Source organism: Berghia stephanieae, chromosome 7 (genome assembly GCF_034508935.2).
Source record: "Berghia stephanieae isolate SIO BIC M18660-M18661 chromosome 7, UCSD_Bste_1.3, whole genome shotgun sequence".
NCBI classification, from domain to species: domain Eukaryota; kingdom Metazoa; phylum Mollusca; class Gastropoda; order Nudibranchia; family Aeolidiidae; genus Berghia; species Berghia stephanieae.
In genome coordinates, this window is record NC_088366.1 from 58,882,728 (window position 1) to 58,908,183 (window position 25,456).

Consider the following 25,456-nt stretch of genomic DNA (forward strand, 5'->3'; position numbering starts at 1 on the left):
AAGTCGCTCATTGAAGAGGTCTAGGTCGAGACAAAGCTCACCATCTGCGCCGCAGAAGAGGAGTAGATCCTTGTCCAGACACAGATCAAAATCTACAGAACGAGACAGACCACCAGAGCCCCCAATCAGTGAGTTATATTTTGAACATTTTGTTGTGCGGCTATGTGGTCTAGTGGTTTGACACCTGCTTTTGGATCGGAAGGTCCTGGGTTTGAGCCCTGCTCAGCACTTAGTTGAGTCCTTGGAAAAAGCTCTTTACTCACACTCTCTCTCCGTACTCATGTGTAAAATGAGTACCTGGTCGTTAACAGCATTGTCTCTGTCTGAAAAAAAAAGTGTAATATCGCCCAAAAGGCGTCATGTCTCGTTCTGCTTGTTACGTGTTGCTGTTTGTCAGGGAGCCTATGTAAAGCGCTTTGAGCACAGCACGTTTAGTGGATATGCGCTATATAAAAGCTCAATTTAAAAAAATAATTTTTAACATTTTAAAAAACTTTAGATTGTAGAACTAAATGAAGATTTCCTTACTTCTTGTTAGGCGTTTTGGAGTGTGGTTGACATCAATTTTGTTCTTTCTATATAACTTTCCCTTTTTACTTCCTTTTTCCTTGATATATGTGACCCAGGACTTAGTTCTAAATCTTTCTTGCTTACTCTCCTTTTTTATTTGGTGTTGATATGACCTTAAAGTGTTTGCAAAGGCTATTTAATTTCTAAAACTAAGGCTAAATTTTGAAACTCTTCACAGAAACGGAAGAAGTTGCAGCAGCAGGAGGAGCTGCTGGTGGAGAAGAAGAGATGGACACAGAGGTCAGTGGTGGGGATGGAAGTAAAGTGAGAGAACAGCAGGTGACACGGGAACCTGTCATTTCTTCCCGAAGGCGAACTGGCTCTAGACGTCATCGTAGGATGGTCTATGATGCTGATTCCCAGGTACGAGAGTCGGTTTTACTTTGATTAATGTTCGTAATTTGGGAATTTTCTGAAATTTGGTTTGTTCAGTACGAGATTGGAATTCTGAAATATTCACATTTTATATTTACATAAGGCATGGGTGCAAGAGTGCCGGCTACTGCCGGCCGATTGGATTACTGAAAAAAATGCCGCCGGCTTCTTTGCGATTTGGATTTGATTGATTTTTTTTTTTTTTTTTGGTGCAACTTGTGACAAGAAACTTAACAAATTACTGCATTACAACCTTAAGATTAAACATACAACAATTGTGGACTACTATTATGAAGACTAGATGCTGAGAACAAGTCTTGAGAACAAGACTTCAAATGACGAGGTAAGTCCGTGAATCTTGCAGGCTTTTTCAGATTATATGTATGGTCATAAGTAGACTTGCAGGCTTTTTGAGGTCCAGTTGCTTGCACCCAAGATTAGGCAGGGCTGCCAAGTGTCCCACATCATGCGGGACAGTCCTGTATTTGGGACTACAGTCCTGCATTTCAGCCCAGTTGTTGATAGTTATTAGTAATAAGAAAACCTGACTGTGATATCATCTTCTATGGTCAATGAATACACATTTTGTGTGTCTGATTAGTCCCTTCAAAGTGGATGTAGTTGCTGTAAGATAATATTATATTTTAGGGAGGTCAATGACCGAGGTATCATTATTATATGATGCCTCCAATGCTAGGGTCAATGACCGAGATATTATAAACTACATCCAATTGGTAGTAATATTGTGTACTGTTGGCTACTGTCCCTGTTTAATTTTGGCAGTGTGTGTGTAATTGTGTGCTTATTATTCTGTCCCTCATTCCACCCCAAAATGTCCCTCAATTTGACTTTCTGATGTTGGCAGCCCTGTTTAGGTGTGCAAAACATTAAGAACAGCTAGTTAAACCCAAAAATCTGTATATATATATATATGCTGGATTTTTTATTTTAGGCTTTGATTTGGTTAAATTATTAAAAGATTTTAACCAATATTGTATAAGAAAGCAGCATGGGTGAAAGTTCGCCGGAAAAATCCGGCATGGCCGGATGTTTATTTTTGAAAAAGAGGTCTCGCCGTTTTTTTTTTGTCTGGCCGGAATTCGAAAATGAAAAAAACCGGCAACTGTATAATAATATAATTAACCGCACTTCTGTTTTTTCCTCTTATTGGTAGTTGCAGGATTTTTTTTTCTGAGCACCTTCCTTTGCAGGATTAATATCATTGAGTAACTTTCACCCATGGAAAGCAGTTGACAATAGCTTTATTTTTTTTAAGCTCACAAGTGGGTCTGTTTCTATATTGCTGTCTAATCTTGATCATTATTAAAATGATATTTATGCCGGCTGGCTGTAAGGCGGCATCAGAGGTCCTCCACTCTCTTGTCTCTTCTAAGCCATTTTTCGGCTTTCTTCTAGCTGATGCCAACAGCCATCTCCAAGTGTTCCACTGATACGTATGCTGTCCTTTCCCTTGGGTGTCTAATGGAAGACAGTTTAAAAGATAACAATTTTAGTTATTCTTTTGCTTCTTTTTTTTTTTTTTTTTTTTTTTGTGCGGCTATATGGTCTAGTGGTATGACACTCCCTTTTGGATCGGAAGGTCCTGGGTTCGAACCAGCGCTCGGCGCATAGTTGATTCCTTGGAAAAGGCTCTTTACTCACATTCTCTCACCATACCTGGCCGTTAACAGTGTTGTCTTTGTCCGAAAAATTGTAATATCGCCTAACAGGCGTCATGTCCCGTCCTACATGTTAAATGTTGCTGTTGATCAGCAGGGACCCCTTGTAAAGCGCTTTGAGCACATTTAGTGGATATTGCGCTATATAAAGCTCAATTTGATAATGCTATGCATAATCTTCTATTTTTGTTTAGTAACATTCGTTCGATTATTTACAGGAAGGAGAGGGCTATGAAGATATTTCATCGGATGAAGAGATGGGTGCTGGAGGCGGGGCTAGTGGTAGCTTGGAGGATCCAAGTATGATGCAGGTTGGTTTAATTCTTCTCTTCTTTCTTCTTCTTCTTCTTCTTCTTCTTCTTCTTCTTCTTCTTCTTCTTCTTCTTCTTCTTCTTCTTCTTCTTCTTCTTCTTCTTCTTCTTCTTCTTGATGCTGTTGTTGTTCTTCTTCATCTTTATCTTCTTTCATCGGATGAAGAGATGGGTGCTGGTGGTGGGGCTAGTGGTAGCTTGGATGATCCATGATGCAGGTTGGTTTAAAATCTTCTCCTCTTTCTTCTTTCTTCTTCTCTTCTTCTTCTTCTTCTTCTCTTCTTCTTCTCTTCTTCTTCTTCTTCTTCTTCTTCTTCTTCTTCTTCTTCTTCTTCTTCTTCTTCTTCTTCTTCTTCTTCTTCTTGATGCTGTTGTTGTTCTTCTTCATCTTTATCTTCTTTCATCGGATGAAGAGATGGGTGCTGGTGGTGGGGCTAGTGGTAGCTTGGAGGATCCATGATGCAGGTTGGTTTAAAATCTTCTCCTCTTTCTTCTTTCTTCTTCTTCTTCTTCTTCTTCTTCTTCTTCTTCTTCTTCTTCTTCTTCTTCTTCTTCTTCTTCTTCTTCTTCTTCTTCTTCTTCTTATTCTTATTCTTCTTATTCTTCTTCTTCTTCTTCTCTTCCTCGTTGCCATCCTCCTCCTGCTCTGGCTCCTTCTATTCCTCTACCTTTCTATTCCTTCTTCATCCTCCTCTTCTTCTTTCCTCTTATGACACGAATAATACATTTATAAACAAAAATTGAGCAAGCGAAGTCAAGTGAAAGATTGATTATTGTTTGAAATGATATCTTTTCTTTTTTATCACCAGGTGATGGACATGTATGAGATGGAGGAAGAGGTCTGGGGTGTGGGGGCTTTTAACCCACTGGAGTTTTATCTCTTACCTATACTGGTATGTGAACTCTCTTAGTTCCCACTCTTATTAGAATGTTACAAATAATGGGCATTTAATAATTATCAAATTTAATTGTTGTTGTGCGGCTATGTGGTCTAGTGGTATGACACTCGCTTTCAGATCGGAAGGTCCTGGCTTCGAGCCTTGCTCGGCGCATAGTTGAATCCTCGGAAAAGGCTCTTTACTCACATTCTCTCACCGTACTCAGGTGTAAAATGAGTACCTGGCCGTCAACAGCGTTGTCTCTGTTGGAAATAAATTGTAATATCGCCTAAAAGGCGTTATGTCTCGTTTTACATGTTACGTGGTTGGTGCTGTTGGTCAGGGACCCTTTGTAAAGCGCTTTGAGCACATTTAGTGGATGTTGTGCTATATAAAAGCTCTAGTGTAGTGTTTGATTATCAGAGTTCAGCTTTAAGTGTTTGATGTCGATACAAGCTCATGATGTGAACCAAGCATGTTGTATTCAAATATAAATCTTAAGCAATCTTCAATCTCCAATGGTTTCTATTTTGCAAATTGCCTCACTGGCCCATCGATCCCTGCAAATATTCAGTTACAGTCCCAATCAAAACAAGGAACAGTCACAGGTTACTTTGACGAGCGAGTGCATTCAAAACTGTTTTTTGAAAGTTTCCAAGCATTCAACGTCCGTTATGTCTCTGGTGGGTGGTGGGACGTTCCTGTCATTTATTGTTTGTAGGAAAAAGTTGTTTTTGTATGTGTCTGTTCTTGGAAATGGTTGTATTTATTTGTGCGGCTATGTGGTCTAGTGGCATGACACTCGCTTTCAGTTCGGAAGGTCCTGGGTTGAAGCCTCGCGCTCAGCGCATAGTTGAGTCCTTGGAAAAGGCTCTTTACTCACATTCTCAGGTGTAAAATGAGTACCTGGCTGTTAACAGCGTTGTCTTTGTCCGAAAAATTGTAATATCCCCTAACAGGCGTCATGTCCCGTCCTACGTGTTAAATGTTGCTGTTGACCAGGGACCCCTTGTAAAGCGCTTTGAGCACATTTAGTGGATATTGCGCTATATAAAGCTCAATTTTTAAAAAAATAATTTTAAAAAAAATTTAATGTGGTGTATTGTATCCGCATGCAGCGTATCTATCTGATTTGATTTTTCTGTAGTTGCGGATTGTGATGATGATGATGGTGGGTGCTTACCCTTAGAAAGGAAGAGGGAGGAATTTGATGTGCAAATCCCATTATCTCATTTTATGTAACTTTACTGTAACAAAATTGCATGTTATGAATATAATATGAAGATATTACTTTTTCTGACATAGGCGTGAAAGAACAGAGAGAGAGAGATAGATAGATAGAGAGAGAGAGGAAGGAGAGAGAGAGAGAGAAAGGAGAGAGAGAGTGAGGAGGACCACAGGCTTTCCCTCTCATAGCTTGTTACAGGAATAATATAATATGGAGTATGATGAAGATGGTGAATGGTGTTATAGGGGAATGGTGAAAGTGAAGGATTGTAACGAAAATATTAGGTAGGTTGTTGTGATGATGAAGATGATGATGATGATGATGTTGTTGTTGATGCCAGTTTTTTGGGTTTTTTTGTTTTGTTTTTTGTTGTTTTTTTTTACGATAACTACGATGTTACTAGTGTGCATCTTGTGTGAGTGTGTCTATGTCAATATTGTATTGATATAAATGTGTAACCAAATGACAAATTGCCACTTTGTTGGGGACAATAAAGATATATTATTATTATTATTATTATTATTATTATTATTATTATTATTATTATTATTATTATTATTATTATTATTATTTTTATTATTATTATTATTATTATTATTATTATTATATCCAATTGTAACATCCTCTGCTCATATAGCCACTTGAAAAAAAAAAGATTTAACAAATCCTACTTTAGAGCATATATTATATATTGGAAAAGAATTTAATAGGAATGTTGTGAATTGATATATATTCAAAGTTATATTTTTGATAAATGTCAACGATTATTTCTATTTATTTATCATGTTAAGGCTCTGCCAAATCCTACCCTTAGCTGCTATCAGATGGAACTAATGCGAGCAAGCAACCACGAGTTAGAAGGACGTCCGAGGGAGGCACAGGTGTTGATGGACATTCTTGACAAATTTACGAATTCTGAACATCTTGATCGGTATGTATTGTTGTATAGATCGAGGGTTTGTGTTGCCAAAATGTTATTTGGATTTTCTTGAGATTAGCAAAAGAGCCAGAATTTCAATATGCCTTTATATGGTCTAGAATATTAAATTGGGAGTTAGTTTCATACGTAAACAGTGCACGAAAAGAAGTAATGCTTAAACAAGATTTTATCAATTATCCATTAATATCTTAATGGTAGTCAACCCCCTCTTTCCCCCCCCCCCCTTCCCCCCCAAATCACCCTATTTCCTTAAACATTTGAGATTAAGATATGTTAATCAGACTTTTACTGATGGGTATCATTTCAGAGTATATGATGTGTGGAGTAGTAATATTAGTTGTCATCGTCATCATTATAATAGTAGTAGTAGTAGTAGTAGTAGTTTTATTTCTTTTTGGTTTTTTTTGTTTTTTGTTTTGGGGGGGGGTGGGGGGGTATTATGTTGAAGGTTAAAATTAATTGTCACCCAAACTGATTTACCAACAATTTCCTCTTTGCATTGCTATAAAACTGTATTTAATTTTTAACTCTTTTGTTTTTTTCTTTGTTGTCAGATGGGTGTTAGCAATGGAAGAGATTCCTTTACTGTTGGACAAAGGCTTGTCGTACCTGATTGGGGAGGAGAAAAGAACAGGTATGGTCCTATATTGAATTCATTCTTGTTTCTATTGTAGTAGAAGAATTAACCTGTTCTAAAAATGAAACGGAAATTGTTCTGTATTTTGTTGATTTTTTTTGATTTTTTTTTTTAAATTTAAATGTTATTTAGAACAAACATATCACTTGCACAGGAAAAATCGGGACCTACTAGTTTGATATTGTTTTTAAAATTTGGTTTTCTCTCGCCAGTTTCAGCCGTTGGGAGTTGTTTTTTTGGGGGGAGGGTTTTTTGTTGTTGTTTGTTTTGTTTTTTTTTGTTTTTTTTTAAGAATATCAGAATAAAATTAGTAAGAGATTGTAGATTTGACATTTGCAGTCTCTTTAGATGGTTGTGAAATATTTCTGGATTGAGACATTAACAACAGGGGACAGTATTAGGGGTAGGCGGATAGATGTAAGAAATAAAGACCAGAGTTAAACTGTCAAAGTGAGCCCAAAAAACTCACCTACTACAAAAAATATTATAAGGTGAGTAAGATTCAATGTCAGATGAAGCAGAAATAATAAACATAAGAGAAAAAAAAGCATCCCAAAAAATTTAGCTTTTAACAGGCGTCATGTCCCGTTCTACGTGTTACTTGTTGCTGTTGATTAGGGATTTCATGTAAAGCGCTTTGATCATGTTAATTGGATATTGCGCTATATGAAAGCTCAAGTTTGTTTATGTTGTTTTGGGTTTGTTTTTTTGTTTTGTTTTTTCCTTCTTACCTTACATCAATGCCTGCTCCCAACTTTTTCACTTTTATGTTCTCACCAAACCCCACCCCACCTATGTGCGGCTATGTGGTCTACTGGTATGACACTCGTGTAAAATGAGTACCTGGCCGTTAACAGCGTTGTCTTTGTCCGAAAAATTGTAATATCGCCTAACAGGTGTTATGTCTCGTCCTACATGTTAAATGTTGCTGTTGACCAGGGACCCCTTGTAAAGCGCTTTGAGCACGTTTAGTGGAAATTGCGCTATATAAAAGCTCAATTTAAAAAAATATATTTTATGATTGAAATTGTATTTTGTATTTGTATTTTTGCCTTCTCTCCGCGTCAGACGTAGTGTCCACCCTAGTTGACTGGGTGATGGAAGGAGTGGACGCCGATTGTGCCATGACCCAGCCAGATGCAGCCATCAAAGTCAGGCATCTCAAGAGTGGAATCAAGTTGGCGGGAAGGTTGTGTGCAACGGATGAAAGCATTGCCGTGTCTTTGTTGGTAAGGAGCATGGGATATTTAGTTTGTTTAGAAATTGACAATATATTGTTTCGACACCTCCAGGCTTTTTCCTTTTCAACAAGATGTTGGTAAGGAGCATGGGATATTTAGTTTGTTTAGAAATTGACAATATATGTGACCCATCGTCTCAAAACGGTATTATGTCGGAATGAACCGGATGCTTAAAAGCTGAATTTAATGTTAAACTGGTCAACGATATAAATTGTTGGCATTAGCACCCTAAAATATGGTATCCATTCTCCTCAATAAATCATATAAACTCAACACAAGTCTGATATTTCTGGCTATAAATTCAATTTTCAACACCTTAACCAACCCGACTAAATACCGTTTTGAGGCGAAGGGTCACATATTGTTTCGACACCTCCAGGCTTTACCTTTTCGACAAGATGTTGGTAAGGAGCATGGGATATTTTGTTTGTTTAGAAATTGACAATATATTGTTTTAAAAGGTCGACACCTCCAGGCTTTTTCCTTTTCAACAAGATTTTAGGATTCAAGAGTCAATCTTAGAAAAATAAATATCACGTTTTGCTGGTATATGGATATAAAACTAGAAATAGAACTTTCTGACCATGGCAAAGATATAAATAACAAATAAATATCACGTTTTGCTGGTATGTGGATATAAAACTAGAAATAGAACTTTCTGACCATGGCAAAGATATAAATAACAAATAAATATCACGTTTTGCTGGTATGTGGATATAAAACTAGAAATAGAACTTTCTGACCATGGCAAAGATATAAATAAAAAATTTATATCACGTTTTGCTGGTATGTGGATATAAAATTAGAAATAGATCTTTCTGACCATGGCAAAGATATAAATAAAAAATTATATCACGTTTTGCTGGTATGTGGATATAAAATTAGAAATAGAACTTTCTGACCATGGCAAAGATATAAATAAAAAATTTATATCACGTTTTGCTGGTATGTGGATATAAAATTAGAAATAGAACTTTCTGACCATGGCAAAGATATAAATAAAAAATTTATATCACGTTTTGCTGGTATATGGATATAAAACTAGAAATAGAACTTTCTGACCATGGCAAAGATATAAATAAAAATTTATATCACGTTTTGCTGGTATGTGGATATAAAATTAGAAATAGATCTTTCTGACCATGGCAAAGATATAAATAAAAAATTTATATCACGTTTTGCTGGTATATGGATATAAAACTAGAAATAGAACTTTCTGACCATGGCAAAGATATAAATAACAAATTTATATCACGTTTTTCTGGTATTGTGATATAAAACTAGAAATAGAGCTTTCTGACCATGGCAAAGATATAAATAAAAAATTTATATCACGTTTTTCTGGTATGTGGATATAAAATTAGAAATAGATCTTTCTGACCATGGCAAAGATATAAATAAAAAATTTATATCACGTTTTTCTGGTATGTGGATATAAAATTAGAAATAGATCTTTCTGACCATGGCAAAGATATAAATAAAAATTTATATCACGTTTTTCTGGTATGTGGATATAAAACTAGAAATAGATCTTTCTGACCATGGCAAAGATATAAATAAAAAATTTATATCACGTTTTTCTGGTATGTGGATATAAAATTAGAAATAGATCTTTCTGACCATGGCAAAGATATAAATAAAAAATTTATATCACGTTTTTCTGGTATGTGGATATAAAATTAGAAATAGATCTTTCTGACCATGGCAAAGATATAAATAAAAAATTTATATCACGTTTTTCTGGTATGTGGATATAAAATTAGAAATAGATCTTTCTGACCATGGCAAAGATATAAATAAAAAATTTATATCACGTTTTGCTGGTATGTGGATATAAAACTAGAAATAGAGCTTTCTGACCATGGCAAAGATATAAATAAAAAATTTATATCACGTTTTGCTGGTATGTGGATATAAAACTAGAAATAGACTTTCTGACCATGGCAAAGATATAAATAAAAAATTTATATCACGTTTTGCTGGTATGTGGATATAAAACTAGAAATAGAACTTTCTGACCATGGCAAAGATATAAATAAAAAATTTATATCACGTTTTGCTGGTATGTGGATATAAAACTAGAAATAGAGCTTTCTGACCATGGCAAAGATATAAATAAAAAATTTATATCACGTTTTCTGGTATGTGGATATAAAATTAGAAATAGATCTTTCTGACCATGGCAAAGATATAAATAAAAAATTATATCACGTTTTTCTGGTATGTGGATATAAAATTAGAAATAGACTTTCTGACCATGGCAAAGATATAAATAAAAAATTTATATCACGTTTTTCTGGTATGTGGATATAAAATTAGAAATAGATCTTTCTGACCATGGCAAAGATATAAATAAAAAATTTATATCACGTTTTTCTGGTATGTGGATATAAAATTAGAAATAGAACTTTCTGACCATGGCAAAGATATAAATAAAAAATTTATATCACGTTTTTCTGGTATGTGGATATAAAATTAGAAATAGATCTTTCTGACCATGGCAAAGATATAAATAAAAAATTTATATCACGTTTTTCTGGTATGTGGATATAAAACTAGAAATAGATCTTTCTGACCATGGCAAAGATATAAATAAAAAATTTATATCACGTTTTGCTGGTATGTGGATATAAAACTAGAATAGATCTTTCTGACCATGGCAAAGATATAAATAAAAAATTTATATCACGTTTTGCTGGTATGTGGATATAAAATAGAAATAGATCTTTCTGACCATGGCAAAGATATAAATAAAAAATTTATATCACGTTTTGCTGGTATGTGGATATAAAATTAGAAATAGAACTTTCTGACCATGGCAAAGATATAAATAAAAAATTTATATCACGTTTTTCTGGTATGTGGATATAAAATTAGAAATAGATCTTTCTGACCATGGCAAAGATATAAATAAAAAAATTATATCACGTTTTTCTGGTATGTGGATATAAAACTAGAAATAGATCTTTCTGACCATGGCAAAGATATAAATAAAAAATTTATATCACGTTTTTCTGGTATGTGGATATAAAACTAGAAATAGATCTTTCTGACCATGGCAAAGATATAAATAAAAAATTTATATCACGTTTTTCTGGTATGTGGATATAAAATTAGAAATAGATCTTTCTGACCATGGCAAAGATATAAATAAAAAATTTATATCACGTTTTTCTGGTATGTGGATATAAAACTAGAAATAGAACTTTCTGACCATGGCAAAGATATAAATAAAAAATTTATATCACGTTTTTCTGGTATGTGGATATAAAACTAGAAATAGAACTTTCTGACCATGGCAAAGATATAAATAAAAAATTTATATCACGTTTTTCTGGTATGTGGATATAAAATTAGAAATAGATCTTTCTGACCATGGCAAAGATATAAATAAAAAATTTATATCACGTTTTTCTGGTATGTGGATATAAAACTAGAAATAGATCTTTCTGACCATGGCAAGGATATAAATAAAAATTTATATCACGTTTTGCTGGTATGTGGATATAAAACTAGAAATAGATCTTTCTGACCATGGCAAAGATATAAATAAAAAATTTATATCACGTTTTGCTGGTATGTGGATATAAAACTAGAAAAGATCTTTCTGACCATGGCAAAGATATAAATAAAAAATTTATATCACGTTTTGCTGGTATGTGGATATAAAACTAGAAATAGATCTTTCTGACCATGGCAAAGATATAAATAAAAAATTATATCACGTTTTGCTGGTATGTGGATATAAAACTAGAAATAGATCTTTCTGACCATGGCAAAGATATAAATAAAAATTATATCACGTTTTGCTGGTATGTGGATATAAAACTAGAAATAGATCTTTCTGACCATGGCAAAGATATAAATAACAAATTAATATCACGTTTTGCTGGTATGTGGATATAAAACTAGAAATAATCTTTCTGACCATGGCAAAGATATAAATAAAAATTTATATCACGTTTTGCTGGTATTGTGGATATAAAACTAGAAATAGATCTTCTGACCATGGCAAAGATATAAATAAAATTTATATCACGTTTTGCTGGTATGTGGATATAAAACTAGAAATAGATCTTTCTGACCATGGCAAAGATATAAATAAAAAATTTATATCACGTTTTGCTGGTATGTGGATATAAAACTAGAAATAGATCTTTCTGACCATGGCAAAGATATAAATAAAAATTTATATCACGTTTTGCTGGTATGTGGATATAAAACTAGAAATAGATCTTTCTGACCATGGCAAAGATATAAATAAAAAATTTATATCACGTTTTGCTGGTATGTGGATATAAAACTAGAAATAGATCTTTCTGACCATGGCAAAGATATAAATAAAAAATTATATCACGTTTTGCTGGTATGTGGATATAAAACTAGAAATATGATCTTTCTGACCATGGCAAAGATATAAATAAAAAATTTATATCACGTTTTGCTGGTATGTGGATATAAAACTAGAAATAGATCTTTCTGACCATGGCAAAGATATAAATAAAAATTTATATCACGTTTTGCTGGTATGTGGATATAAAACTAGAAATAGATCTTTCTGACCATGGCAAAGATATAAATAAACAAAATTTATATCACGTTTGTGGTATGTGGATATAAAACTAGAAATAGATCTTTCTGACCATGGCAAAGATATAAATAAAAATTTATATCACGTTTTGCTGGTATAGTGGTATAAAACTAGAAATAGATCTTTCTGACCATGGCAAAGATATAAATAAAAAATTTATATCACGTTTTGCTGGTATGTGGATATAAAACTAGAAATAGATCTTTCTGACCATGGCAAAGATATAATAAAAAATTTATATCACGTTTTGCTGGTATGTGGATATAAAACTAGAAATAGATCTTTCTGACCATGGCAAAGATATAAATAAAAAATTTATATCACGTTTTGCTGGTATGTGGATATAAAACTAGAAATAGATCTTTCTGACCATGGCAAAGATATAAATAAAAAATTTATATCACGTTTTGCTGGTATGTGGATATAAAACTAGAAATAGATCTTTCTGACCATGGCAAAGAATATAAATAAAAAATTTATATCACGTTTTGCTGGTATGTGGATATAAAACTAGAAATAGATCTTTCTGACCATGGCAAAGATATAAATAACAAATTTATATCACGTTTTGCTGGTATGTGGATATAAAACTAGAAATAGATCTTTCTGACCATGGCAAAGATATAAATAACAAATTTATATCACGTTTTGCTGGTATGTGGATATAAAACTAGAAATAGATCTTTCTGACCATGGCAAAGATATAAATAAACAATTTATATCACGTTTTGCTGGTATGTGGATATAAAACTAGAAATAGATCTTTCTGACCATGGCAAAGATATAAATAAAAAATTTATATCACGTTTTGCTGGTATGTGATATAAAACTAGAAATAGACTTTCTGACCATGGCAAAGATATAAATAAAAATTTATATCACGTTTTGCTGGTATGTGGATATAAAACTAGAAATAGATCTTTCTGACCATGGCAAAGATATAAATAAAAATTTATATCACGTTTTGCTGGTATGTGGATATAAAACTAGAAATAGATCTTTCTGACCATGGCAAAGATATAAATAAACAAATTTATATCACGTTTTGCTGGTATGTGGATAAAAACTAGAAATAGATCTTTCTGACCATGGCAAAGATATAAATAACAAATTTATATCACGTTTTGCTGGTATGTGGATATAAAACTAGAAATAGATCTTTCTGACCATGGCAAAGATATAAATAAAAAATTTATATCACGTTTTGCTGGTATGTGGATATAAAACTAGAAATAGATCTTTCTGACCATGGCAAAGATATAAATAACAAATTTATATCACGTTTTGCTGGTATGTGGATATAAAATTAGAAATAGATCTTTCTGACCATGGCAAAGATATAAATAAAAAATTTATATCACTTTTGCTGGTATGTGGATATAAAACTAGAAATAGATTCTTCGACCATGGCAAAGATATAATAAAAAAATTTATATCACGTTTTGCTGGTATGTGGATATAAACTAGAAATAGATCTTTCTGACCATGGCAAAGATATAAATAAAAAATTTATATCACGTTTTGTGGTATTGGATATAAAACTAGAAATAGATCTTTCTGACCATGGCAAAGATATAAATAAAAATTTATATCACGTTTTGCTGGTATGTGGATATAAAACTAGAAATAGATCTTCTGACCATGGCAAAGATATAATAAAAAATTTATATCACGTTTTGCTGTATGTGGATATAAAACTAGAATAGATCTTCTGACCATGGCAAGATAATAAAAAAAATTACTTTTGCTGGTATGTGGATATAAAACTAGAAATAGATCTTTCTGACCATGGCAAAGTATAAATAAAAATTTATATCACTTTTGCTATTGAATAAAACTAGAATATGATCTTTTGACCATGCAAAGTATATAAATAAAAAATATATCAGTTGCTGGTATGTGGATATAAAACTAGAAATAGATCTTTCTGACCATGGCAAAGATATAAATACAAATAAAATCGTTTTCTTATTTTTTTTCGACATGAAAATATTAAAAAAATCACGTTTTGCTGTATGTGGATATAAAACTAGAAATAGATCTTTCTGACCATGGCAAAGATTAAATACAAATTTATATCACGTTTTGCTGGTATGTGATATAAAACTAGAATAGATCTTTGACCATGGCAAGATATAAATAAAAAATTATATCACGTTTTGCTGTATGTGATATAAAACTAGAATAGATCTTTCTGCCATGGCAAAGATATAAATATAATAAATTTATATCACGTTTTCTGTATTGGATATAAAACTAGAAATAGATCTTTCTGACCATGGCAAAGATATAAATAACAAATAAATATCACGTTTTGCTGGTATGTGGATATAAAACTAGAAATAGAACTTTCTGACCATGGCAAAGATATAAATAACAAATGAATATAACAGCTTCACGAAGAGCAAAATATCGAATAACAAAAGTTTTGAGCGCAAATTTTAAACCTACAAGACTTCGACAAAATCACATCAACCATTCTTCTTGACAAAATGCTTGTAGACTTTTGCTTTTGGTTTTAGTATGCCATTTAAAATTGTCTTTTTTTTTTTTTTTTGATGGCTTAAAATGGGTTTAAGCCCACAACATATTTTCTTTTAACTTTTATTCATAAAACTTTGGTCAATATTTTTACGGCCTGTGTGGGTTGCCTTTCTATTTACTTTGAGTTTCAGACTGAAATAGCTGGGTTTATTTTATCCTCGATAGACTCTACTCACTTTTACTCAATTGTTTCTCTAAGTTTAACTGAATAAACCATTTATTGTCAGTATAACTAAATTTGCTTTGAGTTGAAAATTTTATACTATGGTGCTTTGATGTAAAATTCATGAATAGCTAATGATCAACTTGTTTTAATTGAAAAGTGTATGATCATTCAATTTGTCAATGTATGACAAGCCATAGTAGTGGCCTTTATTTTTAAGAGAAAAAAATATATATGGAAATATCAAAACGTTTACATTTTATAAATTATGTTCAGACATGCTGATCACAATTAAAGTCTCTTTTGTTTGTATTATATTTGCATTAGATTAATTTTTTTTTTTAAATATGAGCTTCTACATAGAGCTATATCTTCTAAAATGTGCTAAAAGCATTTTATGAGGAGTCCCAAGCTTACAGCTCACTTGTCATATAGGATGAGACATGACACCTGTAAGGTGTTAATAAAACTTCTTTTTTTTTTTTAATGACTGTTTTTATTGTTTTTGTTTGCTTTCAATTCAACAGCAAAAGGGTGTTCAGTCCAAACTGTTGTCTTTAGTGGAGAGCCAATTTATTGTGTTCAGCGTCAAGCATCTGGCTCTAAGAGCCCTTAGTCAGACGACTCATTTTCCTGTTGGCATTGAATGGATGTTGACTCATCAGGCAGGTAATGGAAACGAGAATGAGGGCGGTAAAGAGACCGGATATCAGAGACTTGTTTCTAGTCTTCTCACACCAAAGGTAAGACTTACATAGTGGACGAGTTTGTTTTGTTTTTTTGTCGTTTTCTTCTTTTGATACGTAATTGGTATTTTCAAAATTACATCTTGATACCATAACCTTAATTCTATCATCGCCAGGGGGTGCATAAAGCCGGAACAGTTTCCCTCCATTTGTTCCAGTCCCTCCCATAGTGGGCAGGGAGGTACTTACTGTGTCTTCTACCCACCTATATCTGTTTTCCAATATGCTTTCTGTCTTTGTCTTGGAATGAGATTACTTGGTTTTGTCCAGGCCCTGGCTAGGAGGGAAACAGTCAAATGTTCAGTGTAGAGTTTTGGGAGATGATATATTTTTCCTTGTAGATCATCTCTCTGTTATGCACTGCATTATGTTTCTTTATTTGATTTGTAAAACATTTGAGTGTATTCCTCTTAGCGGGGACCTGTGCTTGTGTCTGGATGAGACTTTTAGTGATCTCAAACTAAGTACTTTGATAGTGTGCTTTTGGAATCTACACCTGTTTCTTATTTGAACCAATTCCCCTTTGTCTTCCCTTTTCTTGGATGCTTTATTGTAATTCTAGAACTTTTTACTATCCCATTTTCTTCCTTTTTACTGGCGCTGATATGACCTTAATGTGTTGCAAGCGCCGTAAAACCCTTAAAAACAAACATGTTCCAGTCCCTTGCTTTTGTTCTTGCTTGCTGCCAGGAGTATTTGCCAACACATCATTTCTTTCCCTTTCCACCACTCTGCACCATGTTGCTTTTGGGCATCCCTTTTTCCTCTTTCCTTCTGGTGTCCATCCCATCGCTACATCACAACCAAACCCATTTTCCTTTCTCAATACATGTCCAACCCTGTTCCATCTCTTCCCCTTTACCATACCTTCCGAATCTTACGAATTTTTCTCAATTTTACGAATTTTAGACAAATTTCATGGCCAAATACGAAATTTTATGGAAAATTAAGAATTTGTCATTCTTATTAATACTTAAATAATAATAATAATGATAAGAACTACTACTACTACTACTACTACTACTAATACTACTACTACTACTACTACTACTACTACTACTACTACTATAATAATGATAATAATAATAGTGTGGTTGTTCGTACTCAATTTCAGAAATTACGAATTTCCTTGTCAAATTACTAAAAATTGACATAAAAATTACTAAATTTGAAGTTTTCAATTTGGCAGGTCTGCCCTTTACCATTGCACTGACCTTCTCCGTTCCTGCCAATTCTATCGTTTTCTCTATTGTTATATGCTGTTGTCATCTGATTCTTAATATCTTCTGAGACATTTGTTTTGGAAAGCGTCTACTCTTCTTTCATCTTGTTCGTTCAATTTCCATGTTTCGCAGCCATACAACAATACTGCCATGATTAGGGATTTAAAGAGAGTTAAAATACGAAGAGGCATGTATGGACAAAGTAGAGGGTAACATAGAAATAGAAAAGATGTTTAAATTGAGCTTTTATATAGCGCAATACCCACTAATGTGCTCAAAGCGCTTTACAAGGGGTCCCTGGTCAACAGCAACATTTAACATGTAAGACGGAACATAACGCCTGTTAGGCGATATTACAATTTTTCAGACAAAGACAGCGCTGTTAACGGCCAGGTACTCATTTTACACCTGAGTACGGTGAGAGAAAGTGAGTAAAGAGCCTTTTCCAAGGACTCAACAGTGCGCCGAGCGCGAGGCTCAAACCCAGATCTTCCGATCCGAAAGCGAGTTTCATACCACTAGACCACATAGCCGCACACATAGAAATAGAAAAGATAATCCCCAAAAAGTGAGCCTGCCTCGATTAAGGATTGAACCTCAAGAAGTAATGTCTTTTGAGATACTTTTCAATCATTGTTGAATATGTTTCAGTGCTGATGGTTTTCCTCGGATCTGCGGAAATCCGTGATTTTGGAGTCCAGAGGAGGAATTTTCTCCTTTTTAAATTTACATTTTCTCGAAACAATGTACTAGCAATGAGAGAGTTGATGTGTGGTGGAACACACAGGTGCAGTTTCCCACTCTCCAGAAGTTAGCTAGAGTATCAATGATAGTCTATCATCTCAATTGCTCTAACAATGGGGTTTAGTGCAGTAAAAATGGGGCTTAAAGGCAATCGTTCATCATTTTCCTACTTTTTCACTTTTTGTCACCATCAGCACCGATGTTTACACTGATGGTAATGTAAATTTGATATGCTCCTATATATTTTATTTCATAATTTGTATTTAACGTTTTAATCATTGTTTAGCATGTGACACCTGTGGTAAAAACTTATTTGTTTTAATGAGCATTTATATAGAGCAATATCCACAAAACATGCTCAAAGCACTTTAAAAGTGGTCCCGAGCCAACAACAACACTTAATGTGTAGGACGAGACATGGCACTAGTTGGACGATATTACATTAAAAAATTTCTGACAGGGTCAATGGCCAGGTACTCGTTTCACACCTCAGTACGGTGAGGGAATATGAGTAAAGAGCCTTTTCCAAGGACTCCACTATGCGCTGCCCAGAGTGGGACTTGAACCCATTCCCTTCCGATCCAAGGGCAAATATCAGACCACAAAGCCACATATGTTCCTTATGTTTGTTTTGTTTTGTTTTTTTAGTTTATACTTTGTATTTCCTGTTTTCCCAACTCCAGATTGTGAAGCTGACCATGTCCATTACAGCTCTTCTGAGAAAGATCCACCTATACGAAGCTTTGACCAGTCTGTACCAAGTCATTGAAAGGTCAGGGATGAGTTGGAAATAAGAATTAAAATTCATATTACTTATCCGTTATCATTTCCTTGGTGTAAAATTTTGAATTTAAAAAAAAATTGTTCATGAAACTGACACAATTACAAGAAATGTATATTGAGCTATTTTTATTTTATTTCGGGGGGGGGGGGGGGGGGTGAATAGATTGATTTGTTTATTTTTGTATTTATTTTTTTAATTTAAAGATCAATAAAGATAACATTTGATCATAAATTGAGAAGAACTTAATATTTCACACGTATATAATTATAATGACAGCCCCGGGGGAGGCGACATCATACCCGACCCAACAGAAAGAACACCTGGCTTTCTCTGCAATAGCCGAAAATGCTGGGTCACCTCCAACCGCATTTTGACAGGATATGGCAGAACCGTAGCTAACATGCATAGATGGAATCTGAGAGAATCAGATGCATGCCAAGGAGGCCCTGAGACAATGGACCACATCGTCATCCACTGCCCAGTGACAAGCCTATCAGGAGGCTACGAGACAGCCTATAAGGCAGGAAAAGAATTTGAAGAATGGATTAAAAGATTCAAAATAGAGGTGTAGCCATTCGATACTACTATAATGTAAATTTTTTTGGTAAAATAATAGGGAAACTTTTCTATCTGTGTGTTTTATACAGAGTCGTGGAGAAATTCTCGTCGTTGGAAGAAGAGCAGGCTTCTAAGGAAGGGGAGGAAGAGGAAGAGGAAGCCTCTTCTATGACGGAGGAGGACGAGACAACGATTTTAGCCAACCTTGAGGAAGTCCATAAGATTCTGCTCGATCCTCACAATCTCATCGTAAGTAGTTTTGTCACAATCTCATCGTAAGTAGTTTTGTCACAATCTCATCGTAAGTAGTTTTGTCACAATCTCATCGTAAGTAGTTTTGTCACAATCTCATCGTAAGTAGTTTTGTCACAATCTCATCGTAAGTAGTTTTGTCACAATCTCATCGTAAGTAGTTTTGTCACAATCTCATCGTAAGTAGTTTTGTCACAATATCATCGTAAGTAGTTTTGTCACAATCTCATCGTAAGTAGTTTTGTCTGGGTGGGGATCCTGACCTCCCATAGCGGGCAGGGAGGTACATACTGTGTCTTCTATCCCCTTATATCTGTTTTCCAACATGCTTTCTGTCTTTGTCTCGGAATGAGATTACTTGGTTTTGTCCTGGCACTGGCCGGAGTCCTAGCTGGGAGGGAAACAGTCAAATTCATAGTTATTGTTTTGGGAGATGATATTTTTTTCCTTGTAAATCATCTCTCTGTTATGTATTATTATTTTTATTTTGAATGTATAATGTAAGCATTTGAGTTTGTTCCTCTTTGTTGGGATTTGTGCTTGTGTCTGGATGAGACTCGTAGGTGATTTCAAACTAATTACATTGGTGGTATGCTCTTGGAATCTACATCTGATCCCTATTTATTCTCAGTTCCCCTTTGTCTTACTTTTTCTTGGGTGCTTTAATTGTAATTCTATAACTTTTTACTTTCCCATTTTCTTCCTTTTCACTGGCGCTGATATAACCTAAATGTTTTGCAAGCGCCGTAAAACCCTTAAAAACATAACAAAAACATAAGTAGTTTTGTCATTTAAAAGAGTAGTAAATTTGTGAGCAAAAATTGCTTTGAAAATTGGTGGCGGTTGGAATTTCCCTTAGGGTGAGGGTACATTGGTATCTCATGATCTGTTTGATTATTCATCGGGTCACAGCTTTACTACTATCTCTTACCTACTTACGTACATGCTTAATCCTCTGAGTAAATAATAAAATGAACATTTCGGGTTTCCCCTTTATCAACATAGTGTTTCATTCATCCTGTTTTGTTGATAAAAGGGAAACTGAAACGTTCATTTTATCTGTTTTCGTACTCAGGTGTATCATTGTCGGCATTTTATACGTCTGTACAAAAATTTCCTTTTGGATGAATAAAGTACATTATTATTATTATTATTATTATTATTATTATTATTATTATTATTTATTATTATTATTATTATTATTATTATTATTATTATTATTATTATTAATTATTATTAAGTAAGTTTACATATATTAAATTGAGGCTTACATTCAGTTTCACATCGTTATTACTTCTTGTAAATTAGCATCTTTTTCAGACAAATTGGCTTTGTTGGCCTATATTTCAGGCAAATTTATCCCTGTGAACTTTGACCCATGCTTCTGATCCCCCTTAAAACTATTTCTCTTAGGCTTACATTTTCTCAGCCAGATCTAAAACTTTTGGCTATTTTATTATCTTCCTTTTTACTAGTGCTAAAATGACCTTAAGTTGTTTCAAAAGCTGTAAAATACCCTTAAGAATTACCCGAATATGAAAGCTGGAAAATATATGTCAATATTATCATACACATTTTAAAAATTAGCAATCATTTAAATGTATTTGTCACCGAATGTTGTGCTTGTGTGAAGTTTTTGATTCAGATTATTTTTTTTTTATAATCGTACTCACCTCCTTACTTCATTGTTGTTTTCTTTTTGAATTTAAACAATACAATGAATTGCCTTGATTAGCATTTAACTTGCTTGAGCGCATCTCTTGTATAAAAGATAAATGTCATTTGAGACCTCGGGGCTCCCTCCGTTAAATCGCCCTATCCCATCACCCTCCCCCTCCCTGAAGGAAATAAAGATATATGTGACCCTTCGCCTCAAAACGCTATTAAGTCGGGTTGGTTAAGATGTTGAAAATTGAATTTATAGCCAGAAATATCAGACTTGTGTTGAGTTTGTATGTTTTATTGAAGAGAATGGACACCATATTTTAGTGTGTTAATGCCAACAATTTGTATTTTTGACCAGTTTAACATTTATTTCGGCTTTTAAGCATCTGGTTCGTTCTGACATAATACCGTTTTGAGACGATGGGTCACATATGTGATTACAAAGTAAGAGGTTTTAACTTCAAATATTTTTTGTCCTCAGGGTCAGCAAGCCAATGCTGTACCATACAGTCTCCTTGTGGAAAATCGTGTCAAATCTCCTGATGCATATCAAGCTATTTTTAACATTGGCAATGCCTGGTGGGTACAATTTTATAGAGTAAGATAATGATAAATAATATAATAATAATAATAATAATAATAATAATAATAATAAATAATTTAATAATAATAATAATAATAATAATAATAATAATATAATAATAATAATAATAATAATAATAATAAATAATAATAATAATAATAATATATCTTATCACTAGTAACATAGTAGTTATCGTAGGAAAAAAAAAAAAATTATAGAGTAAGATTAGATTCATTTTGATCTTGGGATTGTGTTATATTCATGATTAGAGAAACCAATTAGAGCAACCAATTATGATTTCATTTTTTAATTTGTTTTTTATTTTTCTTGCGGCTTTGTCGTCTTGTGGTATGACACTCACCTTCGGACTGGAAAGTCCAGGGTTCTATTCCCACTCTGAGTGGTGGCTGCATAGTTGAGTCCTTGGAAAAGACTCTTTACTCACAGTCTCTCAACATACTCTTGATGTAAAATGAGTACCCAGCTGTTTACAGTATTGTCTCTGTCCAAAAAAAAAATTATCATATGGCATTATGGCTGGAAGACCAGCTTTTGAAAAATTTTACAGCTGTCTTGGTCAATGTGATGAGTTGTTTTTTTTATTTTAAAGATGAAAGCATTGGTTGTTTAACCCTCTCCTTACCACCTATGGGAAAATCGTCACATTCGTTACGATGCAACCGTCACGTTTCTCATCCAGATTTCATTTCTTTTTGCTAAAAATATAAAAACTTGACATTCTGTAATAGAGCTCATATTGTCGAACAATATTATGTATAGAATGTGCTTGTTGCTTTTCTGTTAGAGTAAGAAATGTCTGTTATTCTGTTGGGTGGGTGTGAAGTTTTGGGGAAAGTTTTGAAAATGGCTGGTAAGGAGGGGGTTAAAGGCAATGGTTAAGGGAAGCTAGATGGTTATGTATCCTTTTCTATAATTAAGGGGTGGAACCATTTGATGAAGAGAAGCTTCATATAAGATGTTCTTCTTAACAAGAAAAATATTCAGACTTTTTTTTTTTATTTTAGCAATAGGCATCCCTGTAAAATGTATTTCTTCAAAGTTGACATCTCTGATGTTTTTGATTTAAATTTTTTTTTTTTTTTTTTTTTCCTCATTTTCAGCCACTTTTCAGAGAGTATCCTCATCCTCCTGTCTCATCCAGCTCTGTCCAGTAAAGCCAGTGTCTACCTCGCCGTGGAGGATTTGATGAGGCAGATGGTATGTACTCACCACGGCCTGCTCTACCTTGCCTCTCACACAGACACAACCAATGGAGTCATTCGCTGTCTGCTCCAAATGGTGAGTTTTATTTAAACTTACACAACTTTTATTTGTCATCATTGCTATCGAAATCTTTATAATTACTATCATCATCATCATCATCATTATCATCATCGCTGCCATATCATCATCATTATGTCACCATTACAATTCACCAATGTCATTATTTCCTTTAAAATAAATAAATAAATAAATTCCCTTTATTCATCCCTAAGGGGAAATTTTTCTTTAGGGTCTATTCCAAGGGAAGACTGGAATAACCCAGGCGTCAGCCGCAGTGCAGCGCCGCAAATTGAACTAAGGCTAGGTGGCTTGCTCAAGGCCACACAAACCCGGCGGGTAGTCGAACTAGGTACCTTTCGGGTACGAAGCAAAGACCATACCGCTGAGCTACGCTGTCCCATTATTTGTATTTGCATTTATGAATGTATTTAGTCTATTTATTTATTTATTCTTATTTTCTAATATCACGTTATATATGCTTATTTTATTTAGTAATCCTTTGATTTCATTGTAAATGCATTAAGAAGAAATTCTCTCTCTCTCTCTCTCTCTCTCTCTCTCTCTCTCTCTCTCTCTCTCTCTCTCTCTCTCTTTTTGTTTTTTTTCTTTTCTTTATTTTCTTTTCTCTTTAAAGATTTTTTTTTAATGGACAGTGTTTGTACAATAAACTGTTAATATTTTTATATTTTTGTTAAGTTTAATAAATTGATTTCTTTTTCCCTATTACAATGCTTACTGGGGGGGGGGGGGGGGGGGGGAAACATCAAATTTTCACAAATTGATGGTCATTTGAATCGATCACCTTTTCTGTCCAAAATGAACAGTTTAAAAAAATAAGATTTGTCGAAGCATGACATGAGTCCCGATTTTATATATATATATATATATATATATATATATATATATATATATATATATATATATTATATATATATATATATATATATATATATATATATATATATATAAATTTAATCAGAATTTAATCAGAAAAAGAATCTTGTACTACGATCAGTTGATGTACTTTTAATCTTCTCTCATCATGCATTGATCGACTGTTTTGTTTTTTTTCTGCTAGGAGGAGCAAGAGGAATCTGGTGATGAGATCCCATCACGCCAGCTGGGTATGGAGCTGGTTCTACACCTTCAAGTGTTACAATACGTGGATCAATTACTGGAGTTGTTCAGACAGGGTGAGTGGCGTGTAGAGACATGATTGAGACAGTATCTATGTATCTACAAAAAGAAAATGATATCTAGTATTTCAATGAATTATGTTAATGGTTTGGTTTTAACAAACTTAACAGAGGGATGGAAACTGTTTTTCTGCAGCCTATACCCTGACCCAGGTGAAAAAGGCAATGATGATGATGATGAACTTGTATACAGTTGTAATTGGTATATTTTTTACTTGCGCTGATAAAACCTAAATGTGTTGCAAGTGCTGTAAAACCCTTAAAAACAAACAAACAAATCAAGTGGCCTATCATTCATAATGTAAAGATAATGCAAGATTTAATTTTTTTTTAATAAAGTAGTCCTTCACAGCCATTCGGCCCATGGAGCCGGAGTTTATCCCAGTATCAATAGCGTGAAAGGGACAAAAGCAAATGCTTGATATCCTTTGGATAGGACGCTAGTCTATCGCAAAGTACTTTCCGCCAAATCTAACCGACTCCGCTACCCATTCACTGCTGGGTGGACAGGGGGGGGGGGCAGAAAAAAAATTTCAACTACACCCGGGATCGATCTAAGTCCCTTTGCGTGTGAAGAGAGTGCTCTACCAACTGAGTTATCGGGACCCCCGGTACAAGATTTAGAGTTACTTTATTATCAATTGGGTAGTGTAAATGTTGCTGCTCGAAGCTCGAAGAAATAAATAATAATGTGAAGTTGAATGTAAGCTTCAATTTAATTACAAAAACAGATCAAATGAACGTTTCGGGTTTCCCCTTTATCAACAAAACAGGATGAATGAAACACCACAGATGAATGAGATGATGTGGTAGTGGCGTAGTTTCATCTGTGGTGTTTCAATCATCCTGTTTTGTTGATGAAGGGGAAACCCGAAACGTTCATTTGATCTGTTTTTGTAATTAAATTGAAGCTTACATTCAACTTCACATTATTATTTATTTATTATCAATTTGATATTTTAGAAAATATTAAACATTTTCATCAATGTGTGTGATGTATGAAATTTTCAATATCCAGACCCCAAGCAGATCGACGATCCAGGAATGATAGGCGTGCTCCTCGGTCTCCACTCCCTGTCTTTCTGCATGGGCAGTCGAGATCCCATCCGATGCAGGCAGATTGTCGCAAACGTTCTCAGCATGGGGCAGAACATTGAAGTCTTGCTGGCCTTTTTGGAGAAAACAGGTAGCGTTTTTTGTTGTTTTTTTTTTAACCTCAGACATGGGAGACACCCTATGTTTGTCGTTACTTTGCCAATTTAGA

At 33.9% G+C, this 25,456-nt stretch overlaps 1 protein-coding gene across 1 annotated transcript in view; it reads left to right on the top strand.

Moving 5' to 3' along the window:
- LOC144977560 (protein virilizer homolog) overlaps positions 1-25,456 on the top strand; it is a 62,876-nt gene that overhangs the window by 12,672 nt on the left and 24,748 nt on the right. Inside the window, exons 6-19 of the mRNA XM_078922911.1 lie at positions 1-128; positions 749-933; positions 2,843-2,935; positions 3,745-3,828; positions 5,833-5,972; positions 6,536-6,615; positions 7,687-7,847; positions 15,685-15,900; positions 18,554-18,642; positions 19,302-19,461; positions 21,611-21,708; positions 22,834-23,011; positions 24,075-24,189; positions 25,211-25,378. The exon at positions 1-128 is cut by the window's left edge and continues 1,165 nt beyond it. Coding sequence (XP_078779037.1) covers positions 1-128; positions 749-933; positions 2,843-2,935; positions 3,745-3,828; positions 5,833-5,972; positions 6,536-6,615; positions 7,687-7,847; positions 15,685-15,900; positions 18,554-18,642; positions 19,302-19,461; positions 21,611-21,708; positions 22,834-23,011; positions 24,075-24,189; positions 25,211-25,378 — 1,895 coding nt within the window. The remainder of the gene's footprint in view (positions 129-748; positions 934-2,842; positions 2,936-3,744; positions 3,829-5,832; positions 5,973-6,535; positions 6,616-7,686; positions 7,848-15,684; positions 15,901-18,553; positions 18,643-19,301; positions 19,462-21,610; positions 21,709-22,833; positions 23,012-24,074; positions 24,190-25,210; positions 25,379-25,456) is intronic.